This window comes from Gopherus flavomarginatus, chromosome 14 (assembly GCF_025201925.1).
Source record: "Gopherus flavomarginatus isolate rGopFla2 chromosome 14, rGopFla2.mat.asm, whole genome shotgun sequence".
NCBI lineage: Eukaryota > Metazoa > Chordata > Testudines > Testudinidae > Gopherus > Gopherus flavomarginatus.
In genome coordinates this window covers 42,754,088-42,782,002 of record NC_066630.1, presented here as the reverse complement: position 1 = coordinate 42,782,002, position 27,915 = coordinate 42,754,088, and the positions used below count along the sequence as shown (strand labels likewise).

At 48.5% G+C, this 27,915-nt stretch overlaps 1 protein-coding gene across 7 annotated transcripts in view; it reads left to right on the top strand.

The window, feature by feature from the left end:
• PDPR (pyruvate dehydrogenase phosphatase regulatory subunit) overlaps positions 1-25,254 on the top strand; it is a 61,781-nt gene extending 36,527 nt beyond the window's left edge. For all 7 annotated transcript variants that reach the window (XM_050922357.1, XM_050922355.1, XM_050922356.1 and 4 more), the window contains 8 exons: positions 8,007-8,162; positions 8,263-8,396; positions 8,833-8,981; positions 10,507-10,619; positions 11,056-11,150; positions 14,478-14,567; positions 15,484-15,666; positions 23,943-25,254. In XM_050922357.1, the coding sequence (XP_050778314.1) occupies positions 8,007-8,162; positions 8,263-8,396; positions 8,833-8,981; positions 10,507-10,619; positions 11,056-11,150; positions 14,478-14,567; positions 15,484-15,666; positions 23,943-24,347 (1,325 nt within the window). In that variant the 3' untranslated portion in view covers positions 24,348-25,254. The remainder of the gene's footprint in view (positions 1-8,006; positions 8,163-8,262; positions 8,397-8,832; positions 8,982-10,506; positions 10,620-11,055; positions 11,151-14,477; positions 14,568-15,483; positions 15,667-23,942) is intronic.
• Positions 25,255-27,915: the final 2,661 nt, after the last annotated feature.

Sequence of the window (27,915 nt, the reverse complement as noted above, 5' to 3'; positions counted from 1 at the left end):
CTGACATCATTCCCAGGCAAAATCACGGAAAAGCTGATACGGGATGCAACCAGTAAAAGATTAAAGGGTGGTAGCATAATTAATGCCAGTCAGCATGGTTGTATGAAAAATCGGTCTTGTCAAACTAACGGGATATCCACTTTTGATAAGATTACAAGTTGGATTATTAAAGTTAACTGTGTGTTGACATAAAATACAGAGACTTCTGTAAGGTATTTAATTTAGTCCCACATGAGGTTGATTTTGTGTAGTGGTATTTTTTTTTTAAATGTAGTTCATATTACATTGATTAAAAACAACTGATAGATCTCAAGAAGTAATTGTAAATGGGGAATCATAGTCCTTTAGGGGTATTTCTAATGGTTCCAGTGAGGATCTGTTCTCAGCCCAGGGCTGTTCAATATTTTTTTCAGCAATCTGGAGGACAATATAAAATCATCACTGGTAAAAGTTGTAATGACACAAAAAAGGTGGAGTGGTAAATAATGATGGAGTCATTTATACAGACTGATGAGGATTGCTTGGTATATTCGGCTCATCTGAACATGGTGCATTTTAATGCAGCCAAATACAAGGTCCTACTTCTAAGAATAAACACATTTACAAGATGAGTGACAATGTCCTGTAATGTCCTGACTCTGAAAAAGATGTAGAGGTAATGGCAGATAACCAATTGAACATGAGCTCCCAGTGATGCTGTAGCGAAGAGGGTCAATGTAAACTTATATTTATAAGCAGAGAATATCAAATAGGAGTAGGGAATTTGTATTACCTCTGTTTACAGCATTAGTGAGGCCATTCCTGGAATACGTAGTCCAGTTCTTCTTCGAGTGATTGCTCACATCCATTCCAGTTAGGTGTGTGCGCCGCGCGTGCACGTTCGTCGGAAACTTTTTACCCTAGCAACTCCAGTGGGCCGGCAGGTCACCCCCTGGAGTGGCGCCGCCATGGCGCTCAATATATATCCCTGCCGGCCCACCCGCTCCTCAGTTCCTTCTTACCGCCGTGTCGGTCGTTGGAACTGTGGAGCGCGGCATAGCTGTCCTCCACGTCCCTAGCTCTCCTTGTTATCTCTCGTTATTGTTAATAGTCGTTAGTTAGATCGTTAAGTTAGTTAGTAAGTAATTAAGTGTAAATAGGTTGTAAATAGTTGTTAGCCGGGGGCTGTAGCCCTTCCCGGCACCCGGCACCGGGCTCATGCCTGGTTCGCCGGGCTTTAAGCAGTGTGCGGCCTGTAAAAAGCCTATGCCTACCAGCGACCCCCACGACGCATGCCTGAAGTGCCTGGGGGAATCGCACAGATCGGACAAGTGCCGCATCTGCAAGGCTTTTAAGCCCAGGACAAAAAAGGAGAGAGACCAAAGACTCCGGACTCTCCTTATGGAGGCGGCACTTGACCCGACGGCTTCGCAGGCCGTGATCTCGGCGCCGGCACCGGATCGCACCGGCACCGGAAAGACTCCCCGGCACCGACCTTCTCCGGCACCGGGTGCAGAACCAAGACCGTCAGCGTCTGCTACTCCAGCCAGGCAGACCCGACTGGAGCGCCTGGCCTCAACATCGGCCGCGGCGCCGCCGGCACCGTCGACTCCGGGCCCGGCGGGTCCGTCGAGTCCGGTGCCGCCAAGCTCCCCCATGAGATCTGGGGTTGAGATTTTGGTCCCATCCACGCCGGAGACCTTCGCCTCGGCACGGGACCTTATTGCCTTGACAGAGCCTACTCAGCTGCCACCCCCGGTACCTCCGGTGCGGGTCGCATCTAGAGGCAAGCCCATGATGTCGGCACCGTCTCGGGACTCGCGCTCGCGGTCCAGGTCCCGACGTCACGGCAGGTCAAGATCTCATCGCCGCTCGCAGTCCCGGCACCGCTCCCCTCGGCGGTACCGGTCGCACTCGCGGCACCGATCGACCTCTAGACGGTCGCGGTCTGACTCCAGCCGCCGATACCGGCACCGTGACTCCAGGAGCCAGTCCCGCCGTCACTCGCCGCACCGGTCGACCTCCCGGCACCGAGCTGGTGGCAGGTCCCGGTCCCGGTCGACCTCCCGGCACCGCGTCGGTGGCAGGTCCCGGTCCCGATCCCGGCACCGAAGCGGCGGCCGGTACCGGTCCAGATCCCGGCACCGAGACAGAACCCGGTCCCGGTCCCGATCCCGGCACCGAGAAGATCGTCGCTGCCGACCCGCGCAGAACCTTACCAGCCAGGGTCGGCCCCGCCGTGGCCTTCTAGGCAGCCGTCGGTCTCTTCGCAAACAGACAGCGGGTATGCGCTGGGCACTGACCGGCAGGCGGCGCTCTTTTCAGACCCGCCACAACAAGACCAAGGCCCGCAGCAGTGGGGGTTTTGGACCCCATGGGCATACCATCAAGCCCAGGGCCCCCAACAGCTTCCTGCTAGGCCTGCGACGGCGGAGCACAGGGTGCCGGAAGCCTCGTTGTCTCGCCCCCCTCCCTCCCCGGATGGAGAGGAAGGGTCCAAGCACCAGGACTCCGCTCTGGCTCCTGAGACAGAGGCGAGGGCCGAGGGGGACCCCCCATTGGACACTTTCTTGCCGGGGGTCTCCTCATCCTCCTCCCCTGATGAAGCGGTGGCTGGCACCTCCTCCAGTAGCCCCCCCCCCCCCCGGCTGGATCTCAGGGCGCACCAAGACCTCCTTAGGCGAGTAGCTCTGAATCTGAGCCTACAAGCCGAGGAGGTCTCGGAGATCGAGGATCCAATTGTCACCATCCTCTCCTCGGATGCTCCCACCAGGGTCGCCCTACCCTTCATAAGGACGATCCAGGCCAATGCCAATACCATCTGGCAGTCACCGGCCTCCATCCCCCCTACGGCGAGGGGCATCGAGAGGAAGTACATGGCCCCCTCTAAAGGCTATGAGTACCTCCATATCCACCCGACACCGTGTTCCCTGGTGGTACAGTCGGTAAATGACAGAGAGCGTCATGGGCAGGAAGCTCCAGCCCCCAAATCCAGGGAGGCCAGGCGTATGGACCTCCTTGGACGCAAAGTATACTCGGCTGGGGCGCTGCAGCTCAGGGTTTCGAACCAACAAGCCCTGCTCAGCAGGTACGCTTTCAACTCATGGGTGGCAGCGGACAAATTTAAAGAGCTGCTGCCACAAGACGCCCGCCAAGAATTTGCAGCCATCCTAGATGAGGGCAAGAAGGTTGCGCGTACATCATTGCAAGCTTCTTTGGACGCTGCAGACTCGGTTGCCCGCACCCTCGCTTCGGGGGTAACGATGCGCCGTATCTCCTGGCTGCAGGTCTCTGGCCTTCCTCCGGAGCTCCAACATACCATCCAGGACCTCCCGTTCGAAGGCCAGGGCCTGTTTTCGGAGAAGACAGACCCCAGACTTAAGAGTCTAAAGGACAATCGGGTCATTATGCGCTCCCTCGGGATGCACACACCGGGAACGCAGCGCAGACCCTTCCGGCCACAGCAGCAACAGCAGCGCAGGCCATATCCCCAGTTCCGCCAACGGCAGGACCTTAATAGGCGCCGTGGCAGGAATGGAAGGCGCAGGCATTCGGAGAACCAAGGGGGGCAGAATCAAGGCTCCTCTAAGCCCCCGCCTGGACCCAAGCCTTCATTTTGAAGGTGCGCCCGAGGGCGCAGTAACAGTTTCCCCCACGGATCCTTCCCCCCCGTTTTCCAACCGCCTTTCGTTTTTCCTCCCGGCGTGGACCCAAATAACATCAGACCGCTGGGTCTTACGCACGGTGCAGACAGGATACCGCCTGCAGTTTATATCGTTTCCTCCTTCCCGCCCCCCTTCCTCGTCCCTCTTCAGGGACCCCTCTCACGAGCAATTCCTTCGGCAGGAGGTACAGGCGCTCCTCATCAAAGGAGCTATAGAGGCGGTTCCGGAAAACGAGAAAGGCAAGGGGTTTTATTCCCGTTACTTTCTGATCCCCAAGGCCAAGGGAGGCCTCAGGCCTATCCTCGACCTGCGAGAGCTCAACAAATACCTGGTGAAGTTGAAGTTCCGCATGGTATCCCTGGGGACCATTATCCCATCCCTGGATCCGGGAGACTGGTACGCCGCCCTCGACATGCAGGACGCTTATTTTCACATTGCCATTTGGCCACACCACAGACGTTTCCTTCGTTTCGTGGTGGGCTCCCTTCACTACCAATTTGCAGTCCTCCCATTTGGCCTTTCTACGGCCCCGAGGGTATTTACAAAATGCATGGCAGTTGTTGTGGCACATCTTCGGCGCAGTCGTATCCACGTGTTCCCTTACCTAGACGATTGGTTAATCCGGGGCACGTCGGAACTGCAAGTTTGCAGCCATGTCTGCGTGATCACCGGCCTGTTTGCTACTTTGGGCCTCTTGATCAACATGGACAAGTCCACCCTGATCCCCACGCAGAGGGTGGAGTTCATCGGGGCCGTCCTGGACGCCACCGTGGCCAGGGCTCTTCTGCCGTTGCCGAGGTTCCAGGCATTGTCGGCGATCGTTCAACGACTACGGGCAGCCCCCTTGACATCAGTGCGGACATGTCTAACCCTGTTAGGCCACATGGCAGCATGCACGTTTGTGACCGGTTATGCTCGGCTCCGCATGAGGCCCCTCCAGTTGTGGCTCATCGAGCATTACCGGCCGGCAAGGCAGCCGCTAGACATGCTGATCACGATCCCCCAAGGGGTGTTAGATTCTCTCGACTGGTGGCTAGACCAGTCCGTAGTGTGTGCGGGTCTCCCTTTCCACCCACCTCAGCCCTCGGTGTCCCTGACAACGGATGCCTCAGATCTCGGCTGGGGGGCCCACCTGGGAACCCTGAGAACGCAGGGCCTGTGGTCCCCGCAGGAGGTGAGGTTGCACATCAACATGCGGGAGTTGAGAGCGGTCCGCCTTGCTTGTCAGACGTTCTGCCACCAGCTTCGAGGTCGTTGTGTCGCGGTGTTTACCGACAACATGACGACCATGTACTATATCAACAAGCAGGGCGGCACCAGATCCTCTCCCCTGTGTCACGAGGCGATGCGACTCTGGGACTTTTGTGTAGCCCATTCCATTCACTCACGGCTTCCTTCCTCCCCGGAGTACGGAACACGCTGGCGGATCGCTTGAGCAGATCCTTCCTATCGCACGAGTGGTCCCTTCGCCCGGACGTCGCTCTCTCCATCTTCCAGAGGTGGGGTTATCCCCGTGTGGACCTCTTCGCGTCCGGGGGGAACAAGAAGTGCCAGGCGTTCTGCTCCTTTCAGGGCAGGGAGCCCGGGTCGATAGCGGATGCCTTCCTTATTCCGTGGACAACCCACTTGTACTACGCGTTTCCCCCGTTTCCTCTGATTCACAAGGTCCTTCTGAAGGTGCGCAGGGACAGGGCTCGCGTGATCATGGTAGCCCCGGCGTGGCCCAGGCAGCATTGGTACCCCATGCTGCTGGACCTGGCCATAGCCGACCCAGTTCCCCTGCCCCTTCACCCGGACCTGATTACCCAGGAGCACGGGACTCTCTGTCACCCGGACCTGCAGTCGCTGCACCTAGCGGCGTGGTTCCTGCGTGGCTGACCGGCTCTGAGCTGCGCTGCTCCACACCGGTGAGGGAGGTGCTTTTGGGCAGCAGGAAGCCTTCCACGAGAGCGACATACTTGGCCAAGTGGAAGCGTTTCTCCTGTTGGTGCGTGGAGAGAGATCTCCGCCCTATGGAAGTTTCGGTGGCCAATATCTTAGACTACGTTTGGTCCCTCAAACAACAGGGTCTGGCGATATCGTCGTTGCGAGTCCACCTGGCAGCTGTCTCCACCTTTCACCCGGGTGGGGATGGTCGCTCTGTTTTTTCTCACCCGACAGTGTCTAGATTCCTTAAGGGGCTGGAACGTTTATACCCTAACGTCCGACTCCCTGCTCCAACCTGGGATCTTAACCTGGTGTTGTCTCGGCTCATGGGGCCCCCCTTTGAGCCGTTAGCTACTTGCTCCCTGCTTTACCTCTCTTGGAAGACTGCCTTTTTAGTAGCTATCACCTCAGCTAGGCGGGTGTCGGAACTCCGGGCTCTTGTGGTAGACCCCCCGTATACAGTCTTCCACAAAGATAAGGTGCAGCTGAGGCCACACCCTGCCTTTCTCCCCAAGGTAGTCTCGACCTTCCACATCAACCAAGAGATATTCCTTCCGGTTTTTTTCCCGAAACCTCACTCTTCAGGCAGGGAGCAGCAGCTCCACTCGCTTGATGTCCGTAGGGCTCTCGCGTTCTATGTGGAGAGGACCAAACCCTTCCGCAAATCCCCCCAGCTTTTCGTGGCGGTAGCGGACCACATGAAGGGGCTTCCTATCTCCTCCCAGAGGTTATCCTCATGGGTAACGTCCTGTATCAGGACCTGCTATGACTTGGCCCACGTCCCTACGGGCCGGGTGACTGCGCATTCTACCAGGGCGCAGGCGTCGTCGCTGGCTTTCCTCGCCCGTGTGCCCATCCAGGAAATCTGTCGGGCAGCGACCTGGTCATCGGTCCACACCTTTGCTTCCCACTACGCCCTGGTCCAGCAGTCAAGAGAGGACGCGGCCTTCGGATCTGCAGTGCTCCATGCCGCGACTTCTCACTCCGACCCCACCGCCTAGGTATGGCTTGGGATTCACCTAACTGGAATGGATGTGAGCAATCACTCGAAGAAGAAAAGACGGTTACTCACCTTTGTAACTGTTGTTCTTCGAGATGTGTTGCTCACATCCATTCCACACCCGCCCTCCTTCCCCACTGTCGGAGTAGCCGGCAAGAAGGAACTGAGGAGCGGGTGGGCCGGCAGGGATATATATTGAGCGCCATGGCGGCGCCACTCCAGGGGGCGACCTGCCGGCCCACTGGAGTTGCTAGGGTAAAAAGTTTCCGACGAACGTGCACGCGCGGCGCGCACACCTAACTGGAATGGATGTGAGCAACACATCTCGAAGAACAACAGTTACAAAGGTGAGTAACCGTCTTTTCTGATGCCCACACTTCAGGAAAGATGTTAAAAAATTGGAAAGAATTCAGAATAGAGCAACAAGAATGTTTGAGGTCTGGAAAGAGATCTATGAGGTTATGGCAAGAGACTTAAGAAGTTCAACCTATTTAGTTTATCCAAAAGTTGGTTAAGAGGTGACTTGATGACAGTCTGTAAGGGCCTAAATGGGAAAGACAGCTCTGACAGTAGAGTGCTTTTTAATTAAGCAAGACAAGGCCTTGGTTGGAAGCTGACGCTGGACAAATTCAGACTAGAAACAAGATGCAAACTTTTGGCAGTGAGGATAATTAGTCATTGGGACAACTTACACGGAGATGTAGTGGATTCTCCATCACTTGCAATCTTTAACTCTAGACTGGATGTCTTTCTAAAAGATATGCTGTAACTCACTTAGAAGTTATGGGCTTGATGCAGAAATTACTGGGAGAGGTTCTGTGGCCTGTGTTATGCAAGAGATCAGACTAGATGATCATAGTGGTTCCTTCTGCTGTTTAAAATCTATGACACATGCACCCAGTTGCTATGGCATAGGATTTGGGGGCAGGCTGGTGAGAGAAGGCTAGATATGGCTCCAGATATGTTATCCAGCCACCCATTGGTAATAGTGGAATAAGACTGTTCCATAATCTAGAAATATAGTGTTCCTTATAACCAGCAAACAACCTAGAAATAAAGTTAGTCTTGCACTCAGCAATTTTATGAATCCTTTTCCTGCTGCTCCTCATCTCAGCTTCTGTACTGCATCAAACTCACCAGTGTCCTTTGAAGAGCTGACATTTGAATGACAGTACTTCAGAAGTGGCATACTTGCTATAACGGGACAGCACTGAAAAGTTAAGTTTGGCACCATAAGCAGCAGCAAAATAGCTGAATACCAGAATTCTTTCTTCAGCTATGATTTTGCTAGCTTATATACTCTCTAGAAGTACTGCAGAATGGATACACTTTAACTGTTAAAAAGGAATACTTGTGAGGAAGGGCAGTCTTTATAAGGAAGCTGGGCTGAAGTGTCGGCAACTTAGCTTATATCTGGCCACCCTTGACCATTACAGCCCTGATCTATGATCTGAAGGTTCCCCGTTGGGATTTCCAGACTGGCAGGCAGTTGCGTACTTCCCCTCTCTATGATCGCCTGGATGCTCAGGGAGCCAGATGGATGGAGAAGCATGGATTCGAGAGACCCAAGTACTTTGTCCCACCAGGGAAAGGTGAGATCGTATTCTCCTCTGGATAGAGCATTCCTGTTGATTTAATGTGCATCACTGCAGTCAGCTTATGAATTGTTCTCTTGATTCTTGCCTTACATAGATCTATTGTCATTGGATCAGAGCAAGACCTTCTACAAACCAGATTGGTTTGACATTGTGGGGTCAGAGGTGAAGTGCTGTAAGGAGGCTGTGTGTGTAATTGATATGTCATCTTTTACTAAGTTTGAAATAAGCGTAAGTACCTAAGGAGTGACAAAGGGACAAACTGGCAAATGCTGTTTCTTGTGGGCTGTTTGCTGTTTTCTTAAAATGCTGTATGCCCCATTGAGGATAGATATAGGAGGAAGAACCGTATGATCAATTTCTGCTTTTTCCACAGGCCTGTAACGTTCTGACTGTATGATTAGTATTTAATTGTACTGCCCTTTGTGGCTTAATTTAGAGTATTTGTGGCATGATTAATTAGAATTAGCTTTCTGAAAATTCTTGGATACTCTTGTGTTATGTGAAAAGCCTTGGCCGTCTGTGTAATTACCCTTATGAATTGAGAGGCTTTTGGTGGGATGAATCATGGGTGCTATATAAAACAGCCTCCATGAGTTTGCATTGCCCTGCAGCTTGTTGCTCAGCCAGCTGGCCTGATCTTCTCTTTCCATCTCAATCCCTGCAGTCCACAGGGGATCAGGCACTGGAGGTTCTGCAGTATCTCTTCTCGAATGACCTGGATGTGCCAGTCGGCCACATTGTGCACACAGGCATGCTCAATGAAGTAGGAGGGTATGAGAATGACTGCAGCATTGCACGATTAAACAAGCGCAGGTAAGTCTGCACAGCAGCATCCTTGTTTAAGTCAGTCCCTCTGTGTTCTTGGCGTTAATCTCAGTTTCCGTAGTACCTCTTATTGCAGATAAATCAGTGTCTTCATTTTCTTTCCCTTTTAATAGTCCTTTGATGCAGTGAAGTCTGATTTCTCCACCCCCACAGAGTCCTAATTTCCTAACCCAGGAAAATGACTGTTTGTAACAAGGCAACATGGGGGAAAACGGTCTTTTCTCTGTTGGTGCAGTAATAAGCTTATGTTTTTAAAAGGACGTGACCAGTCTGTTTAGAGTCTGAAATATTAAGCTTCTCAAAGGGAAGGTAAATTCTATTCAGCAATCCTTTGAAGCTGTTGTTAATGTTTTCCTAATTACAAAATACAAGACAGAATGCACACACGCTGGTTTCTAGGCAGCCATGCCAGAATAACTGCGCTGAACCCTCACCTTCTCTCTCCTTGATTATTTAACTCCATATATGTTGTAGTACGACTTCCCCGATCATCGGCTCTCCAGCCTGTGCAAACTTCTGTTGCCTGCCCTCACCCCATAGATGTTCAGTGTAGCATGAGCACATGGCCCAGTGCTTGGAGAGTTCCACTGATTTCTCATTCATTTCAGGATCTAGTCGAAAGCTTCCCTCAATTTTAAAACTGTCCATTGATATGTTCCAGTCTATCTTACATAGCTTATATCTTCTCCATTCCCTTCTCACAGCATCAAGCTTTCTTTATGTCCTGCTGCATAATCTCCCTATTGTTTGTTTGAGAACCTTCTCTTTTGCAGCTCTTGCTATCTGGAACAGTTTTTTTATCTCATCATTGCATCAGTTCTCCATGTATTTTCATATACCAGGTGAAAGCATTTGTGTGACCCTCATAGTTTTCCTCCCATTATTCATTTCTTCAGCTGTTTTTTCTAACTCAGTAAAGCACTTTGGGATTCACTTTGTATGAAAGACATTAACCCAAATAAAGGTGTATTAGGTCTTCAGAGATATGAATATAAATAACATTCATTTTACTGTATCAAATTGAGTTCTGTTTCCTTGGAAACTGATACCAATAACCCCCCAAGGTGTACTGACGGGTGGCTTTTCACTCATTTCTCTTGAAATAGGAAATTACACAGGGAGTAGAACCACTTATTGGTTATTGGAGTAGCTAGAATCTTGGTGGCTGCAAAGAGGTGTGAATAGTCAATTCTTTGCACTGTGGTCATGACATTTGAGATGCCCCATGTTCTTTAGCAATTGGCACTGTCTCTAGTCCTGTTCTTGTGCCTCTATTCCCTAAATAAATCACCAGCACTCTTAACACTCCAAGGCTGGGATTTCCCATTGTGAGAGTGGCTTTATACATGGTCTTAGCAAAGCAATTTGCTTCTGTTCTTGTTTGCTCAGGGAATTACTGCCTGGCTGCAGAGTTCAGAGAAGTGAGTTTTGGTGCTGCACCCCAGAGACAGACCAAAATAGGTTCATCTTGTGGCCATCCAGTCATTGTCCTGCTTTTAATTTTCTATTCTAGTTTCTTCATGATTTCTCCTACTGACCAGCAAGTCCACTGCTGGGCCTGGCTCAAAAAGCATATGCCTAATGATAGTAACTTGCTCTTGGAGGATGTGACCTGGAAGTATACCGGTAAGACATGCCTGGAGGCAGAGATGAAATTGCCCTGAAATTCTGCATGCTTTTTTTTTTTTCCCCTATCACTGCACACTAATCAGTTGTGTAATCTGTCCACCATGATGCTCAGGTCTTTTTCCTGAATGGTTACATAGAACCCAGTAATATGTCTGAGTAGTTCAAACTGTTCCTTCCAATATGCATAAGCTTGGATGTCGCTTCCACTTCCTCACAGGCTCCCAAGAGAGCAGCTAGTTGACCCCTGGAAGATCTTTTTCCATTTCTAGTTTCTGTGAATCTATATAAAATCTTGTGATTGTTGCCCATAGCAACAATTGATACAGAAATCAGAGACTGGAAAAAAGTAAGGTAAGCATGCGGCCAGATGGAACCTTCCCCTTCATCCATCTGATTACTCAGTAGTAGAAAACCTTTTCCTTTCTCCATCTAGCTCTCAATCTGATTGGCCCTCGTGCAGTGGACGTGCTGTCAGAATTATCCTATGTCCCAATGACTCCAGAACACTTCCCCTCTCTCTTTTGCAAGGTGGGTGACTTGCATTTACAGATAAGAGTACAAATACTTAGAATTATTGAGATAACTGAACTAGGTACTTAGCGCTACTCATTGTGGATATTTTTATTATCTCCCTTTAAAATCAACTTACTGAATATACAGCAGAACTTCTTTGAAATGGACTTTATTCTGTGTAGCTGTAGTTCTAACTGGTATCTCAGTTTTCAGAGTGGTAGCCGTGTTAGTCTGTATCAGCAAAAAGAACAGGAGTACTTGTGGCACCTTAGAGACTAACAAATTTATTTGAGCATAAGCTTTCGTGGGCTAAAACCTACTTCATCAGATGTGTACAGTGGAAAATACAGTAGGAAGACATATATACACAGAGAATATGAAAAAATGAGTGTTGCCATACCAATTATAACGAGGCTAATCAATTAAGGTGGGCTATTATCAGCAGGAGAAAAAAAAAACGTTTGTAGTGATAATCAGGATGGCCCATTTCCAACAGTTGACAAGAAAGTGTGAGTAACAGTAGGGGAAAAATTAGCATGAGGAAATAGTTTTTACTTTGTGTAATCACCCATCCACTCCCAGTCTTTTTTCAAGCCTAATTTAATGGTGTCCAGTTTGCAAATTAATTCCAGTTCTGCAGTTTCTCGTTGGAGTCTGTTTTCAAAAGTTTTTTGTTGGAGAATTGCTACTTTGAGCTCTGTAATTGAGTGACCAGGGAGGTTGAAGTGTTCTCCGACTGGTTTTTGAATGTTATAATTCTTGACGTCTGATTTGTGTTCATTTATTCTTTTGCATAGAGACTGTCCGGTTTGGCCAATGTACATGGCAGAAGGGCATTGCTGGCACATGATGGTGCATATCACATTGGTAGATGTGCAGGTCAACGAGCTTCTGATGGTCTGGCTGATGTGATTATGTCCTATGATGGTGTCCCTTAAATAGATATGTGGACAGAGTTAGCAACGGGCTTTGCCACAAGGATAGGTTCCTGGGTTAGTGTTTTTGTTGTGTGGTTGCTGGTGAGTATTTGCTTCAGGTTGGGGGGCTGTCTGTAAGCAAGGACCAGCCTGTCTCCCAAGATCTGTGTGAATGAGGGATCATCCTTCAGGATAGGTTGTAGATCCTTGATGATGTGCTGAAGAGGTTTTAGCTGGGGGCTGAAGGTGACAGCTCGTGTCATTCTGTTACTTTCTTTGCTGGGCTTGTCCTTGAGTAGGTGACTTCTGGGTATTCTTCTAGCTCTGTCAATCTGTTTCTTCACTTCAGCAGGTGGGTATTGTAGTTTTAAGAGTGCTTGATACAGATCTTGTAGGAGTTTGTGTCTGTCTGAGGGGTTGGAGCAAATGCGATTGTATCTTACAGCTTGGCTATAGACAATGGATTGTGTAATGTGGTCTGGATGAAAGCTGGAGGCATGTAGGTAAGTATAATGGTCAGTAGGTTTCTGGTATAGGGTGAAAGCAGCAAAGAGTCCTGTGGCACCTTCTAGACTAACAGATGTATTGGTGCATGAGATTTCGTGGATGAATACCCACTTCGGATGCATGTAGTGGAAATTTCCAGAGGCAGGTATAAATATGCAAGCAAGAATCAGGCTAGAGATAACAAGGTTAGTTCAATCAGGGAGGATGAGGCCCTCTTCTAGCAGCTGAGGTGTGAACATCAAGGGAGGAGAAACTGCTTTTGTAGTTGGCTAGCCATTCACAGTCTGTTTAATCGTGAGCTGATGGTGTCAAATTTGCAGATGAACTGAAGCTCACTAGTTTCTCTTTGAAATCTGGTCCTGAATTTTTTTTGCTGCAGGATGGCTACCTTTACATCTGCGATTGTGTGTCCAGGGAGATTGAAGTGTTCTCCTACAGGTTTTTGTGTATTGCCATTCCTAATATCTGACTTGTGTCCATTTATCCTTTTACGTAGGGACTGTCCAGTTTGGCCGATGTACATAGCAGAGGGGCATTGCTGGCATATGATGGCGTATATTACATTGGTGGACGTGCAGGTGAATGAGCCGTTGATGGTGTGGCTATGGAAAGCCTGGACGCCCCATCATCTCAGGCATTGGCGCCCTGACAGCAAGATTGTCTGGCTATGTAGACTCTGTCTTCAGGCCCTACGCTATCCTGGCCATCCTGGACAATGATCCCTTATTTTCACAGGCCTTGGGTGGCAGGCCAGTCCTCGCCCACAGACAACCCACCAATCTGAAGCATATTCTCACCAGTAACTACACACTTCACCATAGTAACTCTAACTCAGGAACCAGTCCATGCAATAAACCTTGATGCCAACTCTTCCCACATATCTAGACCAGCGACACCATCACAGGACCTAACCAGATCAGCCACACCATCACCAGTCCATCTTTGTGTGGAATGTTTTTTTAGAGGGTTTCTACATCCATAGTGGCCAGGATGGTGTTTTCAGGAAGATCACCAATGGATTGTAGTTTCCTCAGGAAGTCAGTGGTGTCTCGAAGATAGCTAGGAGTGCTGGTAGTGTAGGGCCTGAGGAGAGAGTCTACATAGCCAGACAGTCCTGCTGTCAGGGTGCCAGTGCTTGAGATGATGGGGCATCCAGGATTTCCAGGTTTATAGATTTTGGGTAGCAGATAGAATACCCCTGGTCGGGGTTTTAGGGATATGTGTCTGTGCAGATTTGTTCCTGTGCTTTTTCAGGGAGTTTCTTGAGCAAATGGTGTAGTTTCTTTTGGTAACCCTCAGTGGGATCAGAGGATAATGGCTTGTAACACACCACATTCTAACAGAAACAGTCCATTGTTTGTTCTCTGATACATCTGACTGGAGAGCACCCATGGACAAAGCAGTTTTTCCACTGAACCTGGCCCCAAATAACCTCAAAATGAATTATGCCTCTTCCTTCCCACCACAGGATCCACTCTCTTGTCCTCTGAGGAAACTCTTCTTAAAACAAGAGGTGGCTGTCCACAGCTCTGCCAGTATTTATAATCGGTATGAATGTGGGCATCTTTCTCATACGGCTTGTGAGTGAAGGATTAGAAATGCAACTGTTCCCATGTGTTTTTGCAACATCTTTGGCACTAGTGTTTATGGCTCTCCTAATGAGATATATGTTAGTGCAAGTAGCAAATGCCCTGGAAACCATCAGCCTCAGGAAATAAGAACTGATCAAATCTCCTTGTTTGAATTAAACTTCACTTTTGAAGTGAGCTAAGATGAGGAAGGGGAAAAGGTTTAGCCCATGGGATTTGCAGTGTGTGCGCGTGTGGGGGTGGAGGACTGGGGGCCCTCATTCTGGATCTTAGATGCCATGGTCCAGTCTGAACTTTGCTTTTCTCTCTTTAATTCTCCCTTTCTGCAGGAAATGAGCGTGGGGTATGCTAATGGGATCCGTGTGATGAGCATGACACACACAGGAGAACCTGGATTCATGCTATACATCCCTATAGAGGTAGATTGGTTTATAAGCCTTAACCAGTCAGTACGGTCCTTAACACTTCCGTCTTAAACGTACAAAGACGAATAGGCTTCTTTCCTGCTTGGGTGGGTATAGTTAACTTTGACCCTTTTGGCATGGAGAATAGCATTTTGTAATCTGAAGTATACAAATGCCTTTGCTAGAACCTCTGAATTCTGGAAGTGAAATTAATGCTGCCTTACATTCAGTTGAACATGTTTGCTTGCAAGACTCAATACTTAGCCATGTGTATAAAAAGTAGGTTTACCAGGCCGGACTATTTTCTGCCCTTGGAGTCCAAATCATACTGCTGTAGTTCTTGTAGTGCATGTAAAAGATCAAATACTGTTATGTAGTCATGGGCACTCAGTGCAAGGTCTGGGTCTGATGAAACCGTAGGACAGAAGGAGGTGGGGGTAGGGAAACTACAGCAGATGAACCCAAGATTATGGGAGTTGAATATTATTCAAAGCCAGTTATGGGAATAATGACCCATTCAATGGAAATAATAGCTGGCAAATGTAAGAACAAATAAATAAAATACTCCTCCCTACAGTTTGTAGTCAGGCTGTGGAAGTCGCTAAAGTATAGCATTCATGTCCCATACTGTGGCTGGCTTTTAAAGGATGGGTACATAATTATATGCCCCTTATTTGTAGTAATACTAACTCAGACAGGGTAGTCAGATCTGTCTTTACTGTGGGAGCTGATCTCTGAAAGGGACAGGAAGGAGTTTCCCTGCTTTGTGCAGCATTACACAATTGTGCAGGTACCTTGTGCAGTCTGTCCTGTGACGCATTGCTCCGGAGACAGGGTACTGGAGTCTGCCTCTTGGTGTGGCAGATTGTCCCTTTATCTTCTCTGATGCTGCGTGTTCTGCTAATCCTGATGTGTTAATTCTTCCCTGCAGTATGCTCTGCATGTGTACAATGAGTTGATGAGCGTGGGACAGAAGTACGGGATCCGGAATGCTGGCTATTACGCACTTCGCAGCTTACGCATTGAAAAGTTCTTTGCATTCTGGGGCCAGGATCTGGACACTTTCACCACCCCTTTGGAATGTGGACGTGAGTTCCGGGTGAAACTGGACAAGGTACCGTGTCTGAGGCTGAACCAGCTCCCTCAGCAGTGTTTGCAGAAGAACAGGCAGGATATATGGGATTGAAACAAAGAAGGCAAAGCAGTACTGCCCTGAAAAGAGAGTGCTCTCTAAAGGAATAGATTCCAACACAAATATTTTCATGGGGAAGTGAGGAACTTGTGTGTGAAAATATTTTGTCTGTATTAATGACTGATTCTGTTGCATCTTGAAAAGATGCTAGAAACCACACAAATGCTGTACCCTCCAGCCTCTAGGGCAGTAATCTTAACTGCTTGTGAGTGAAGAATTAGAAATGCAACTCTTCTCGCATCTGCTGTGTTTGCAGATCCTATCTCCCAGCAACCCGTTTGGCACTAGGGTTTATTGCTTTGTGCCTAGTGTGAACCTTTTACCTGGTTAGGGACAGTGGGTGTGGAAAGCACTCAGCTGCTTGCAGAATTCAGCCTTTTGTTTAGCTTTCTCCTACCAGTCCCCCTGCCCAGTTTCACTGATGGCTCCAGCACTGCCCATGGAACAAGATTTGAGGTCAGTTCAGCAGCATAGGGAAGCCCAAGAGCACTAAACCCTGTTTTTGCAGGGATCATCCATAAAAAATTGCTCTTATGGCAAGGGCTAGGTTGAGATTGGAGTGATATTTTGGGTGCTGGTGATGATCCTTACCTGTTATAACCACTCTCTGGCTGCTAAAACTTGGGGTCTCAGTTGCATGAGAGGTAGCAGAATGCCTGATTTTTATCCTGTTGTCTGGGGTAAGAACCCTCTTGGTAAAGTAGTGACTCCAGGAACTTGATCTAATTGATCTGGAGTTTTAAGGTTTGACTTGTCTTTTTGTTCTGGGCTCCCATTTGTCACTAAATCAGTAATACGTACCCCACTCAAACCATGTGACCAGGAGGGCACCTTGCATCCCCAGAGAGTGGCGTAATGCTCCACAACCAGAGCAAAGAGAAAGAGTGCACCTCCTTCTTCGAGAGATGTCCCTGTGGGTGCTCCACTCCAGGTGTTGGTGCGCCCCTGCGCCTTCACTCAGAGATTTTGACAGCTGTATTCATACCAGTAGTGCATGTGCAGAGCCTGCCCCACGTGCCGAGTGTGCCTCAATAGTAAGCATGCGCGACCAGTCTCCTCAGTTCCTTCTCTGCCATCCCCGGCCTGAGAAGGTGCTCAGCAGACTCGTCAGAGAACTTTCTCTCGCCTTGTTTAAAATAATTTTCTTCTTAGTTTAGCTTTCCAGTTAGTTAGATACAACTTCCCCTATCTCCTTTCTCTACCTAAACCCTCCCCCCCTTTTCTTTTTTCCTGTCAGCAGCAGCCGCTTCCGATGTGCCTGGCTCCCCAGGCTTTAAGCGCTGCTCCACCTGCCGCGATGCCATTCCCATCTCTGATGGTCACTCCCAGTGTATACAATGCTTGGGAGAATCCCACATCATTTCCCTGACTCAGCACTTTTGATGTGCCGGGCTCCTCCGGCGCCGCCTGAAACCTGCCTGCTGCTGCAGCGGTAGAACAAACCCCAGTGCCGAGGCTTCGGGCTTCCAGCCACCTGCCTCTCATACTGCACCGTTTGGCACCGCAGAAGATGTGTTGCCGACATGTATTAGGCTGCCTGACCCTCCTCAGGCTGCTCTCGTTATACCGGTACCGTCACTTTCTGAACTTGCTAGTAGTGATACAAGGCTCAGGACACCAGTGCAGATGAACCCTCCTGCACAGCAAATACCTCTCACACAGCCCTCACCACACACAGTGCTGCAGCACCACAATTTACTCACTCAGAGGACCTTCAGGGGTCACCCATTCTTCAGTCACCCCTACTTGACACCTGCTTCTCTCCGGACACTCACACAAGTCCAGACAGGTTTCTCCTGCTAATTTCCACTTCTCCAGTGATGAGGAATCTATGCTGCAGAGAGACTTTTCACCCTAACAGATCTTCCATTCACAGACCCCAATCAACATGGGTCATAAAAAAACTACTTCGTCCTACCCCCAGGATCCTGCCCCCTGGTATCCAGACCCATGGATGGCACCACCCATGTTCTTTCCAGCTCAATGGCGATATTGGGCTCCATGGGCACCTTATACTTGGGATCACACTTGATATGCCACCAGAAACAGGGGCAAGACCTGCTCAGTATCACCAGTAGATGCATCTGCCACTGAGCCACGACATCAGGCAGTCCCTTCACACCTGCAGGAACAATCACAGTCTACCTCCTCCAACCCAATAGACCCAGTAGTTACACTAGATGGCGCAATATTTCCTCCGATGTCCTTGGATGATTTTTCAAAATTCAGGACCTCTTTAAAAGAGTTGCCAATGAGCTAAGGATTAACCTGGAGGAAGTTTCTGAACAACAACATGAGCTAACTGACAACCTGCAACCATCTACTTCTTCCAGGATTCCATTATCTATAAATGCAGCCATCATGGAACCTGCCAAAGCCATCTGGCAAACATGGCTGCAAGCCTACCCACCTTCAAACAAGCAGATCTAAAGTACTTTATCCCTTCCAAGGGTTCTGAATTCCTTTTCATTCATCCAGCACCAAATTCACTGGTAGTAGAAGCAATTAACCAAAAGAACAAGCACCAGTTTTCCCGCCCCAGCCCATCTGATAAGGACAGTAAGCAATTAGATCTGCTTGGGTGTAAGGTGTATGTATCTTCCACATTACAATTCCGCATAGCTAATTATACACCCGTTGTGGCAAAATATGACCACAAAAACTACAGTAAACTCATGGAATTTATTGCAGACATTTCAGAGGAAAAAAAGCAACAATTTATATCCATCGTTTCTGAGGGACAGATCATCTCCCGTACTGCTCTTCAGGCTGCCCTTGATACAGCCAATACTGCAGCAAGATCCACTGCCACAGCAGTTGTAATGCACCAAGGTTCATGGCTCTCGTCCTCTTCCTTTCCTCGGGAGGTCCAAAATACAATTGAGGATCTCTCCTTCAATGGCGACAAACTCTTTGCCTCCACAACGAACGAGGTACTTCATTCCATGAAGGACTCAAGGGCAGCGCTCCGGTCACTAGAAATCCAGACCCCCTACAACCAGAAGGTGACAATATTGATACCAAGCTTACCAACATCCATGCTACCTCACGTACACCCAACAACATCATAGAGCACGTGAGCAGCAACAACAACAACAGCAATGCCAGAGACCCAGGTATCAATGCCGCCATCCCAACTCGTCAGCAGCATCTCAACCCCCTCCAACTAAAGCAAATTTGAAGCCTTGGTCGAGAGTTTAGAAAACACTATTCCTACTTCAGGGCTTACACCGCCTGTCCCTATTTTTGGACACCGCCTCTGCCCATTCTCCCATCAATGGCAGAATGCTTCCACCGACAAATGGTCCATAGAGGTTATCAGAATTGACTATTCCATCCTATAATGGGGTGAGACTCACCCCTGCTGCGCCGCCTGTCGGTTGTCCTGGGAATTAGCTCTTTGGCCCCGGAGCGCCCTCTGCAGGCTGGTGCCTCACTGCTGCTGGCCCCTGCATCCCTCCTGGACCTGGTGCCCCTTGTCTTTGGGCACTGCCCCCTGGCAGTACACCTGCTCTCTGAGTCTCTCCACCCAGGGGAACCCCCAGCCACTATCCTCACCTCACCTCAGTCCTGGGCTACTGTCAGTCACCATCTAGCCCGCACTCACTGGGGCAGACTGCAGTGCAAAAGCCACTCATCATAGACAAGGGGGGTTTGGACCATCTGCCTCTGCCTACCCTGGACTACACCCTTGCACCCTAGTACCTTTCTGGCCTTTGACAAGGCCACAGCCTGAGGCTTTTCTGGGCGGGAGCTCTCCAGCTCCCTTGCCCTGTTCCCAAGCCCTGCTCCCCACAGGTACTCTATTCAGCTTCCCAGCAGTCAGGCCCTTCTTCCTCTAGAGACAGAGTCCCTGCTCCTGGCCCACTGCCCTCTTTTAAGGGCCAGCTGGGCCCTGTTTGGGGCATGGCCATTGCTTCCCCAATCAGCCTGGGAACTGCTTGCTTCCAGCCACAGCTCTCTCCTGGGCTGTTTTAAGCCCTTTAAGGCCAAAGCGGGTGACCACCCACTACACATCCCTTTCCTATCCTTGCCTCCCTCCCATCCCCCCTCCCCGTCCCTCTTCAGGGACCCTTCTCATGAGCAACTGCTCCTCCAAGAAGTACATCATCTGCTTCAGTTAGGAGCAGTGGAAATTGTGCCCAAACGCCACACAGGAAAAGGTTTCTACTCCCATGACTTTTTAACAGAAAAGTAAACAAGGGGATGGCGACCGCTTCTCGACCTCAGGCAGCTCAACAAATTCATCAAAAAGTAAAAGTTCAAAATGATTACCCTCACCACCATAATCCACAGCCTGCCACCAACTCCTCCCATTCATTCAGAACCACCATGTTCGAATAATGACAGACTACATCACCTGCATGTTTTATGTAAACAGACAGGAAGGGGCTTGGAATCACTCGCTCTGCATAGAAACTATGAAGCTCTGGAATTGGTATCTCACGTACAACATCCTGCCTACCAACATCAGCCTCCTACCTACCTGGGGCCCTGAATACCACTGTGGATGAACTAAGCAGGCGATTTCCTTGTAATCACAAATGAGAGGTAAACGAGACAGTGATATGCAACATATTCCACATTTGGGGTACCCAGCACTGGACTCTTTGAGACTGTGAAAAACAAGAAATGTCCCAAATTTTGCTGCAGAGCAGGACTGGGCACACATTCCTTAGGGGATGCTTTCATGATCTCATGGGGCCAAGACTTACTGTACACATTTCCTCCGATACCACTTCTCCACAGGGTTCTGGCAAAGATATGGACAGATCGTGCCTCGATAATTCTGATTGCCCTGTCGTGGCCCAGACAACCATCATATCCGTTCCTCAGCAGAATGTCAATTCGCCCACTGATTCCACTGCTCCTCATTCCAATCCTCTTGTCACAGCAACACGGCTGATTTCTCCACCCCAGCCTATCCATGCTACACCTCAAAGCTTGGTTCCTACATGGTTCTCACAAAAGGAACTAGCATGTTCATAGATTCATAGATTCTAGGACTGGAAGGGACCTCGAGAGGTCATCGAGTCCAGTCCCCTGCCCTCATGGCAGGACCAAATACTGTCTAGACCGTCCCTGATAGACATTTATCTAACCTACTCTTAAATATCTCCAGAGATGGGGATTCAACAACTCCCTAGGCAATTTATTCCAGTGTTTAATCACCCTGACAGTTAGGAAGTTTTTCCTAATGTCCAACCTAAACCTCCCTTGCTGCAGTTTAAGCCCATTGCTTCTTGTTCTATCCTTAAAGGCTAAGGTGAACAAGTTTTCTCCCTCCTCCTGATGACACCCTTTCAGATACCTGAAAAGTGCTATCATGTCCCCTCTCAGTCTGCTCTTTTCCAGACTAAACAAACCCAATTCTTTCAGCCTTCCTTCATAGGTCATGTTCTCTAGACCTTTAATCATTCTTCTTGCTCTTCTCTGGACCCTCTCCAATTTCTCCACATCTTTCTTGAAATGCGGTACCCAGAACTGGACACAATACTCCAGTTGAGGCCTAACCAGCGCAGAGTAGAGCGGAAGAATGACTTCTCGTGTCTTGCTCACAACACACCTGTTGTTGCATCCCAGAATCATGTTTGCTTTTTTTGCAACAGCATCAAATTGTTGACTCATATTTAGCTTGTAGTCTCACATAGCAGAACACCATCTGCTTGCACCACCTATCTCCGAAAGTGGAAGCGATTCACACAGTGGTGCTTGACCAAATAAGCTCTTCCCACTTCCGCACCCCTTCCGCTAATACTTGACTACCTCTTAGACCTTAAGCGATCTGGCCTTTTTTTCATCTCCATCAAGGTCCACTTAGCTACTATTACAACCTTTCACCACAAGATCAATGATACCTCTATTTTTGCCCGTCCAATCACCAAGTGTTTTCCTCAAAGGGCTCCAATCACTATACCCGTACATTAACCTCCCTACCCCACCATGGGACCTCCATTTAGTATTAACGTGCTTGACTCAACAACCTTTCAAGCCACTAGCCACACGCTCTCTTTTATACCTCTCCATGAAAACAGCATTTTTAGTATCAATCATCTCCGCCAGATGCACAGGAGACATAGCAGCTCTCATGGTGGACCCACCATGTGCAATATTTTTTAAGGACAGTTACCCGCTGACTGCACCCCAGATTTCTTCCAAAAGTGCATTCATCCTTTCACATCAGTGACCCTATACACTACCAACCTTCTTCCCTAAACTGCATGCAAATTCCTTCAAATCTGCGATGAATATGTTGGATGTATGCAGGGCTCTGTCCCTTTTATTTGGATAGAACGAAACCTTTTAGGAACTCTTTCAGACTCTTTGTCTCCATTGCAGAGCACTCCAAAGGGACAACTATTTCTACCCAAAAACTTTCCAGTTGGATCTCGAATTTATCTGACTGTGCTACCAAATAAAGGATGCAACTCCTCCAGCCTCCATCAGAACTCACTCCACTAGATCTGTAGCTACCTCCATTGCTTTTCTACGCAAAGTTCTTCTGGCTGACGTTTGTAAAGCAGCCACTTGGACTTCTGAACATACCTTTGTCAAGTATTATGCCCTTACTCAAAGGCCCTCTCTCTGACACATGGTTGGGCAGAGTTGTATTATCTACCATATTCCTACCAGATCCGAAGTCCCTACCTCCTTGAGATACACTGCTTTTCAGTCACCTGGAGTGGCGCACCTACAGGGACATCTCTTGAAGAGGAGATTACTCACCTGTGCAATAACTGACGTTCTTTGAGATGAGAGTCCCTGTGGATGCTCCACTGCGCACCCTCCTCCCCTCTGCTTCAGAGTTGGGGTAGCCTCCATTGTAGAGAAGGCGCAGGGGGCAAACCAACACTTGGAGTGGAGCACCCACAGGGACACTCCTCTCAAAGAACGTCAGTTACTGCACAGGTGAGTAACTTCCTCTTCCCCGTATCTACTTTCAACCTTGCTTGCTTTGGGGTGCACGTCTGGCCACCTGCTTCCTGCAGTGCAATATAGTGACTGGAGTAGGGATCTGAGAGTCCGGAGACCTGGTTTCTGTTCCTGATTTGGCCGCTTGCTACATGTGACTTCAGGCAAGTCACCGAACTGCTATGCCCTGTTTACTTATCTGTAAAATAGGGATAATAACAATATCTGCCCAGCTTTGTGAAGCAACCTGCAGTCCCCTGATTGTAAATTAAAGGCTTGAGTGATTCTAGAATAGCTGTTCCTAATTAACTCCATTTGGAAGAGGATTAAGCTATTTTGAATAAGGCACTCTTATTCTGGAATAAGAACGTCCAAACAGCGAGTGAATCGGGAATGTTTATTCTGCTTTAAATTCACACTCTACCGTAATCCGAATTAATTTCACAGTATAGCCAAACCGTAAATTGCTACTATCGAACTCTAAGAGGATTAACAATGCTAATCCAGGAAGTAGAGAATGATTGCTTTGTTCATAGTTTCCAACAAAGTGCTTGTGGCTCTAGACTATAGGAGACAAACAAAATATAACAAAATCCCACCCTTTTGAAAACACACCCAAAAAAATGAAAAGCTACAGCTGAACTAAGCGAAAACAAGGGATTGAAAGAGAAAGTAATAAATAGAGGGCCAGCAGTAGTCATTCTAAAACACCTCTAGGTGGAGAGAACTGGAAGGCAGCAGTCCTCCATTTTTTCCCATAACATTAGCATTGGACCACATGTTAATAGAGATTGCATGTCTTCCTATTGCTGACTGTGTGCACACTGTCCCTGACTATCTGTGACCAGCTCACATCTTTGCGGCAACTGCAGTAATTGTTTACATTGAATGTAATGCTAAGAAAATACAGTGGGTGTTCATTCAGCTTTTAGAGGTATTACCAGTTCCAACAATTTATACGTGATAAAATAGGGGAGCCTGCTGGAATCAGTAATACTGGTAAACCTGGAATGAATTTAACTGCACCTGCTATGTTTTTGTATTTTATTTATGCCTGTTTCAGGTAGTTCAGCTGCTGAAAACGAGGGAAGGCAAAACACGTGAGTGACTCACCAGCTCCTGTTTCTTTGCAGCTGGGAAGGGACCAGTTTCAGTGGGTAGTGTTTCCATGCTGCATGACCCTAGGCTGACGTTGTATCACTAAGCAGCTGTCGCTTAAAATCCAGCAGCTGAGTCTGGCACAGATCACATGCCCTTCATCAACTGGCCTTTCCTTCTCTCTCCAGGGGACTGATTTCATAGGCCGGGATGCACTGATGCAGCAGAAGCAGGACGGTGTGTGCAGGCGCTTCACCATGTTCATCCTGGAGGATCATGACACAGACCTTGATCTTTGGCCCTGGTGGGGGGAGCCCATTTACCGCAATGGCCACTACGTGGGCGAGACCACCAGCAGTGCTTACAGCTACACCCTGGAGCGCCATGTCTGCCTGGGCTTTGTGCAGAACTTGGACGAGGAAACCAGGGAGGCATTGGTGGTGACACCCGACTTCATTAACCGGGGCGAGTATGAGATTGACATTGCTGGGCAGCGCTTCCAGGCTAAGGCCAAGCTCTACCCATTCAGCTCCCTCTTCACACAGCGTCGCCGCAAGGACGAGATGGAATTGAGTGGCTACCATGGGAAGTAGAACCACCTGGCCCCACCCCTTCTCCATAACTGGAGTCTCTGTCGCCATCCTCCTCTCCTTCCCCACAATCTCCCTCATTCTTCAACCCATACGGTTCCACTTCCTCTTCCCCCTGCTCTTTTCATTTTTAAACTTATTGGGTGTGTGACATTTTGTACATTGTAGAACTAATTTTTCAAACTCTTTCACCCCCTCATCCAGTCTCTCTCTCGCCCCCTTATGCCTTCCGATGCTATGTTCCCACACCTTGCTTCCCCTGTGGTAGCAGCTTGGTGTTGAGTGTACATCTGAAAGCCCATATGGGAGCAAGCACCTCCAGAAACCCTAGTCTGTACCCCAATGCCTGTTGAAAGGGGTGCAAGTGAAGTCTTGAGGACTGTACCCCTCCCATTCCCCTGCTGCTTACAGCCTAGAACAGTAGGTGTTTGCTGGCCTGTAGTTCTGTTTTCCTGTCCCCTGGCTAAACCCTTTGGTGTAACCTCACCTGCTGGTTGCAGTGGAGAGACCAGACCTACCATAGGGTGCATACAGTGCCAAATTAAGAGGTTCCTTCTTGCAAGCCAGTTCCTCTGAGATCCTCCAGTCCACAATTCAGAGGGGTCAGTGCATTGATGCACAGAGCAATAGAACAATCAGCTACCTCAATGGCACCACACAAGATGCAACAACAACGTTGTGTGCCCAGCGGCGAATGGGCAGGTTTTGGTGAGTTCCAGGCCATCACTGCCCTCCTCTTTTTCCTTTCCAGGGTATGAGTCTAAGAGGCTTGATCGTGAGGCTGTGCAACTGACAAAATAGCGCTGATAAGTTTCCTCTTCTGTGTTGGGTCACTGAAAGGGAATGGCTTTCTCTGAGTAAGTGAAGATCAACGTATGCACTTCACTCCTACAAGGGGGCAGAACTTAGACATTTTCACTGAGAATAAAAATACAATCTCCAACAAGAACCGAGACACTAGACTCTTGGCTACTTATGGCACTATTGCAATGCTGCTTCTGTTTCAGCTGCAAAGTGGGTTCTCTGTGGATTCTCCTTCTTTCTCCTTTGTTTTGCTTCGTGTGTTTGAGCAAGCACACTTATCTGGCTTACACACCAAGCATTAGAGTTGGCTGTGAGGATTGTGTTTGGGAAACTAGAGCAGAGGAAGGGATGAAGTCTTGCATTTTCAGCCAGCAGCCTTGGAGCAACATGCTGCTGACCACTTGGAGATTAGATTTGAGGTCCCAGTTTGGTTCCTTGAACCGATGGTGCTCTGAGTGCTGCAGAGGCAAAACACTATGCTCCTGGTAAGGGTGGCAATGTCTCTCAGCTATGCCCATTGGCCCATAGCGTGTTTCCTGCTCTTCTCATCAGATCTGTTTCATTTCTGTCTTCCCCATCACAATACTACCTGGTTGAAGGTAGTTGATTCACTATGCAGGGCCCCGCGCTTAGAAGAGAACGTGAGTAAGGATCTTTGAATTGTCTTGCCTCAGCAAAATCTCTTTGCCCAGTTATCATGCAGAAACTCACACAGACACTCCAGACTACAGAGCGGGGATCCACCCACTCTGAAGCTGACAGCTCTGCACTGATGACATAGTTATAATGGAATGGGAAAGGAGGTAGATGAAGAATGCTAAATTGTATCCTATGGATTTGTCTCTTAAATTCTTCCTCCTCCCATTGTCAGCTGGATCATAGTAATGCATTTTCTCTTCCCTTATTTTAAAATTATCCATTAAAACATCTCCAGTAAACCCCCCCGCCACACACACACGCTCTCTCTTTTCTGGTTCCCCCACTCTGTGGTTCTCAGCAGACCTTCCACCAAAACCAGCATCTTTCTGTCTAGGAAGTAGCACCATTTGAGATTGATGTCTGTGATCACTGAGCTAGCTGAATTGTTTGTCTTTGAGCCAGAATTTTAGTTTGCTTTGGCACTCGCTTTTCCTGTCGTTGGGTGAGCATCAGTAACGTTGCATTTGAGTACAGCACTACTCAAGACCTTGCTTGGATTCCTGTCCTTTGAAGTTTTTCTCCTTTCCTGGCTTCCATCGAGTCTTTGTCCTGCTAGTGTAGAAGTGGTAATGTCCCAGACCTTGCCTCCCATACACTGGAAGCTGGCTTTTTACTGCTGCTGCTGGGGGTAGGAAGAGCAGGGAAGGTGGGAGACTGACACATTTTAATTGTAAAGAACTGGTTGCCGGGGAGGCTTCCCAAATGGTAAAGAGCTGTGCAGTTTTCACAGCTTTTGGGAGAGGAGCACTGGGAAGGGCATGGACTAGAGAAGGAATTGGGGACTCAGATGACAGCACTTCTTGGCAGGGTCTCTGTTGGCAGGCAGGAGGCAACACGGAGTGGGGTCTGCATTGTGATAGGACATAGATACACTTGCTGTGGATGGCTGTTTTCTTCCTGCAGTGGCCCTCTGTGCTGAATATGGCTTCCTTTGTAAATGGCAGTTAATACAGTTCTAAAAGAGTAATAATAATGTCGTCTCCTTCTGGATCCCAAAGTGACTTTCAAGCTTATTCCCATGAATAACTTCCCTCATGACTTGAAATGCAACCACAGTTGGGGTGGAACATCACAGCCATTTGACAGGACACAGAAGCAGTACTGGGCATAATAGTTTGCTTGTGGAGGGAATATTATACCTGGTTAATACTGTTTAGCTAAAATTACTCTAGCAGTGTTATCACCTGAATTGGAATTTGGCCAGCGTATCAGGGCTAGCACCCCAGTTTTAACTAAATGTGCCATAAGGTCTGTCATGACAAAGTGAGGAGGGTCTTTGTTTTACAGCCACTCCATAACGTTTACATCTCCCAAGCTGGGGCATTTGTTCAGTACTGAGTCAGAAGAATGCCACCTAGTAAATCCACTAATACAACTTCCTGCAGCATGTGTGGTTCTCTTGGAGGTCTCCTACAAAGTACTAATCATCCTGACTTGTCTTGCGTTATCTGGCTCATTGCTGTGTCTTTGTTATATAGAGTACTGGCTGATGACCTACAGAAGGAGGTTATTATTTAGTACCTGGCAAGGTTAAAGAAAACTTCTCAGCCTCCCCTTGCTATATAGCACCAGGGCACTTCTGCAGTGGAACGCATCAGTCACTTTACACAGTCAGTGCTACATAACAGTTTAGGAGGGAAAGTGAAAAAATATTTTATACCACAGTGGAGAATTGTGGGTAGACTGAGTATAACTATCTGAGATTGAATTGGATCAGGACACTCTTCACTTTCTTAGGAGGAGTGTTATAGTGTGGAACTTTTAATGACCACAGTTGGTCAGGAGCACACAAAAATCCACCATCTATTAGTCTCACAGCAATAAGGAATCCCTGAAGAAGAGCATTTTTTAAAATAGCTTCCTCATCCCAAAGTGATCCATACCTAGGAAGATAAACTTGTCTGTTTAGCATGGGTGACCTTTGCCCTTTTGCAGAGTTAATAGCTCCCTTTCTGTCCAGGTCTATTTAACCCTGAAGTACCCACATATGGTAATGGTGCCACACAGGTATGGTGTCATTCCATCCGTGTCTGTCTCTTCCTGCTGGGATGTTTAAGTGTTAGCCTCT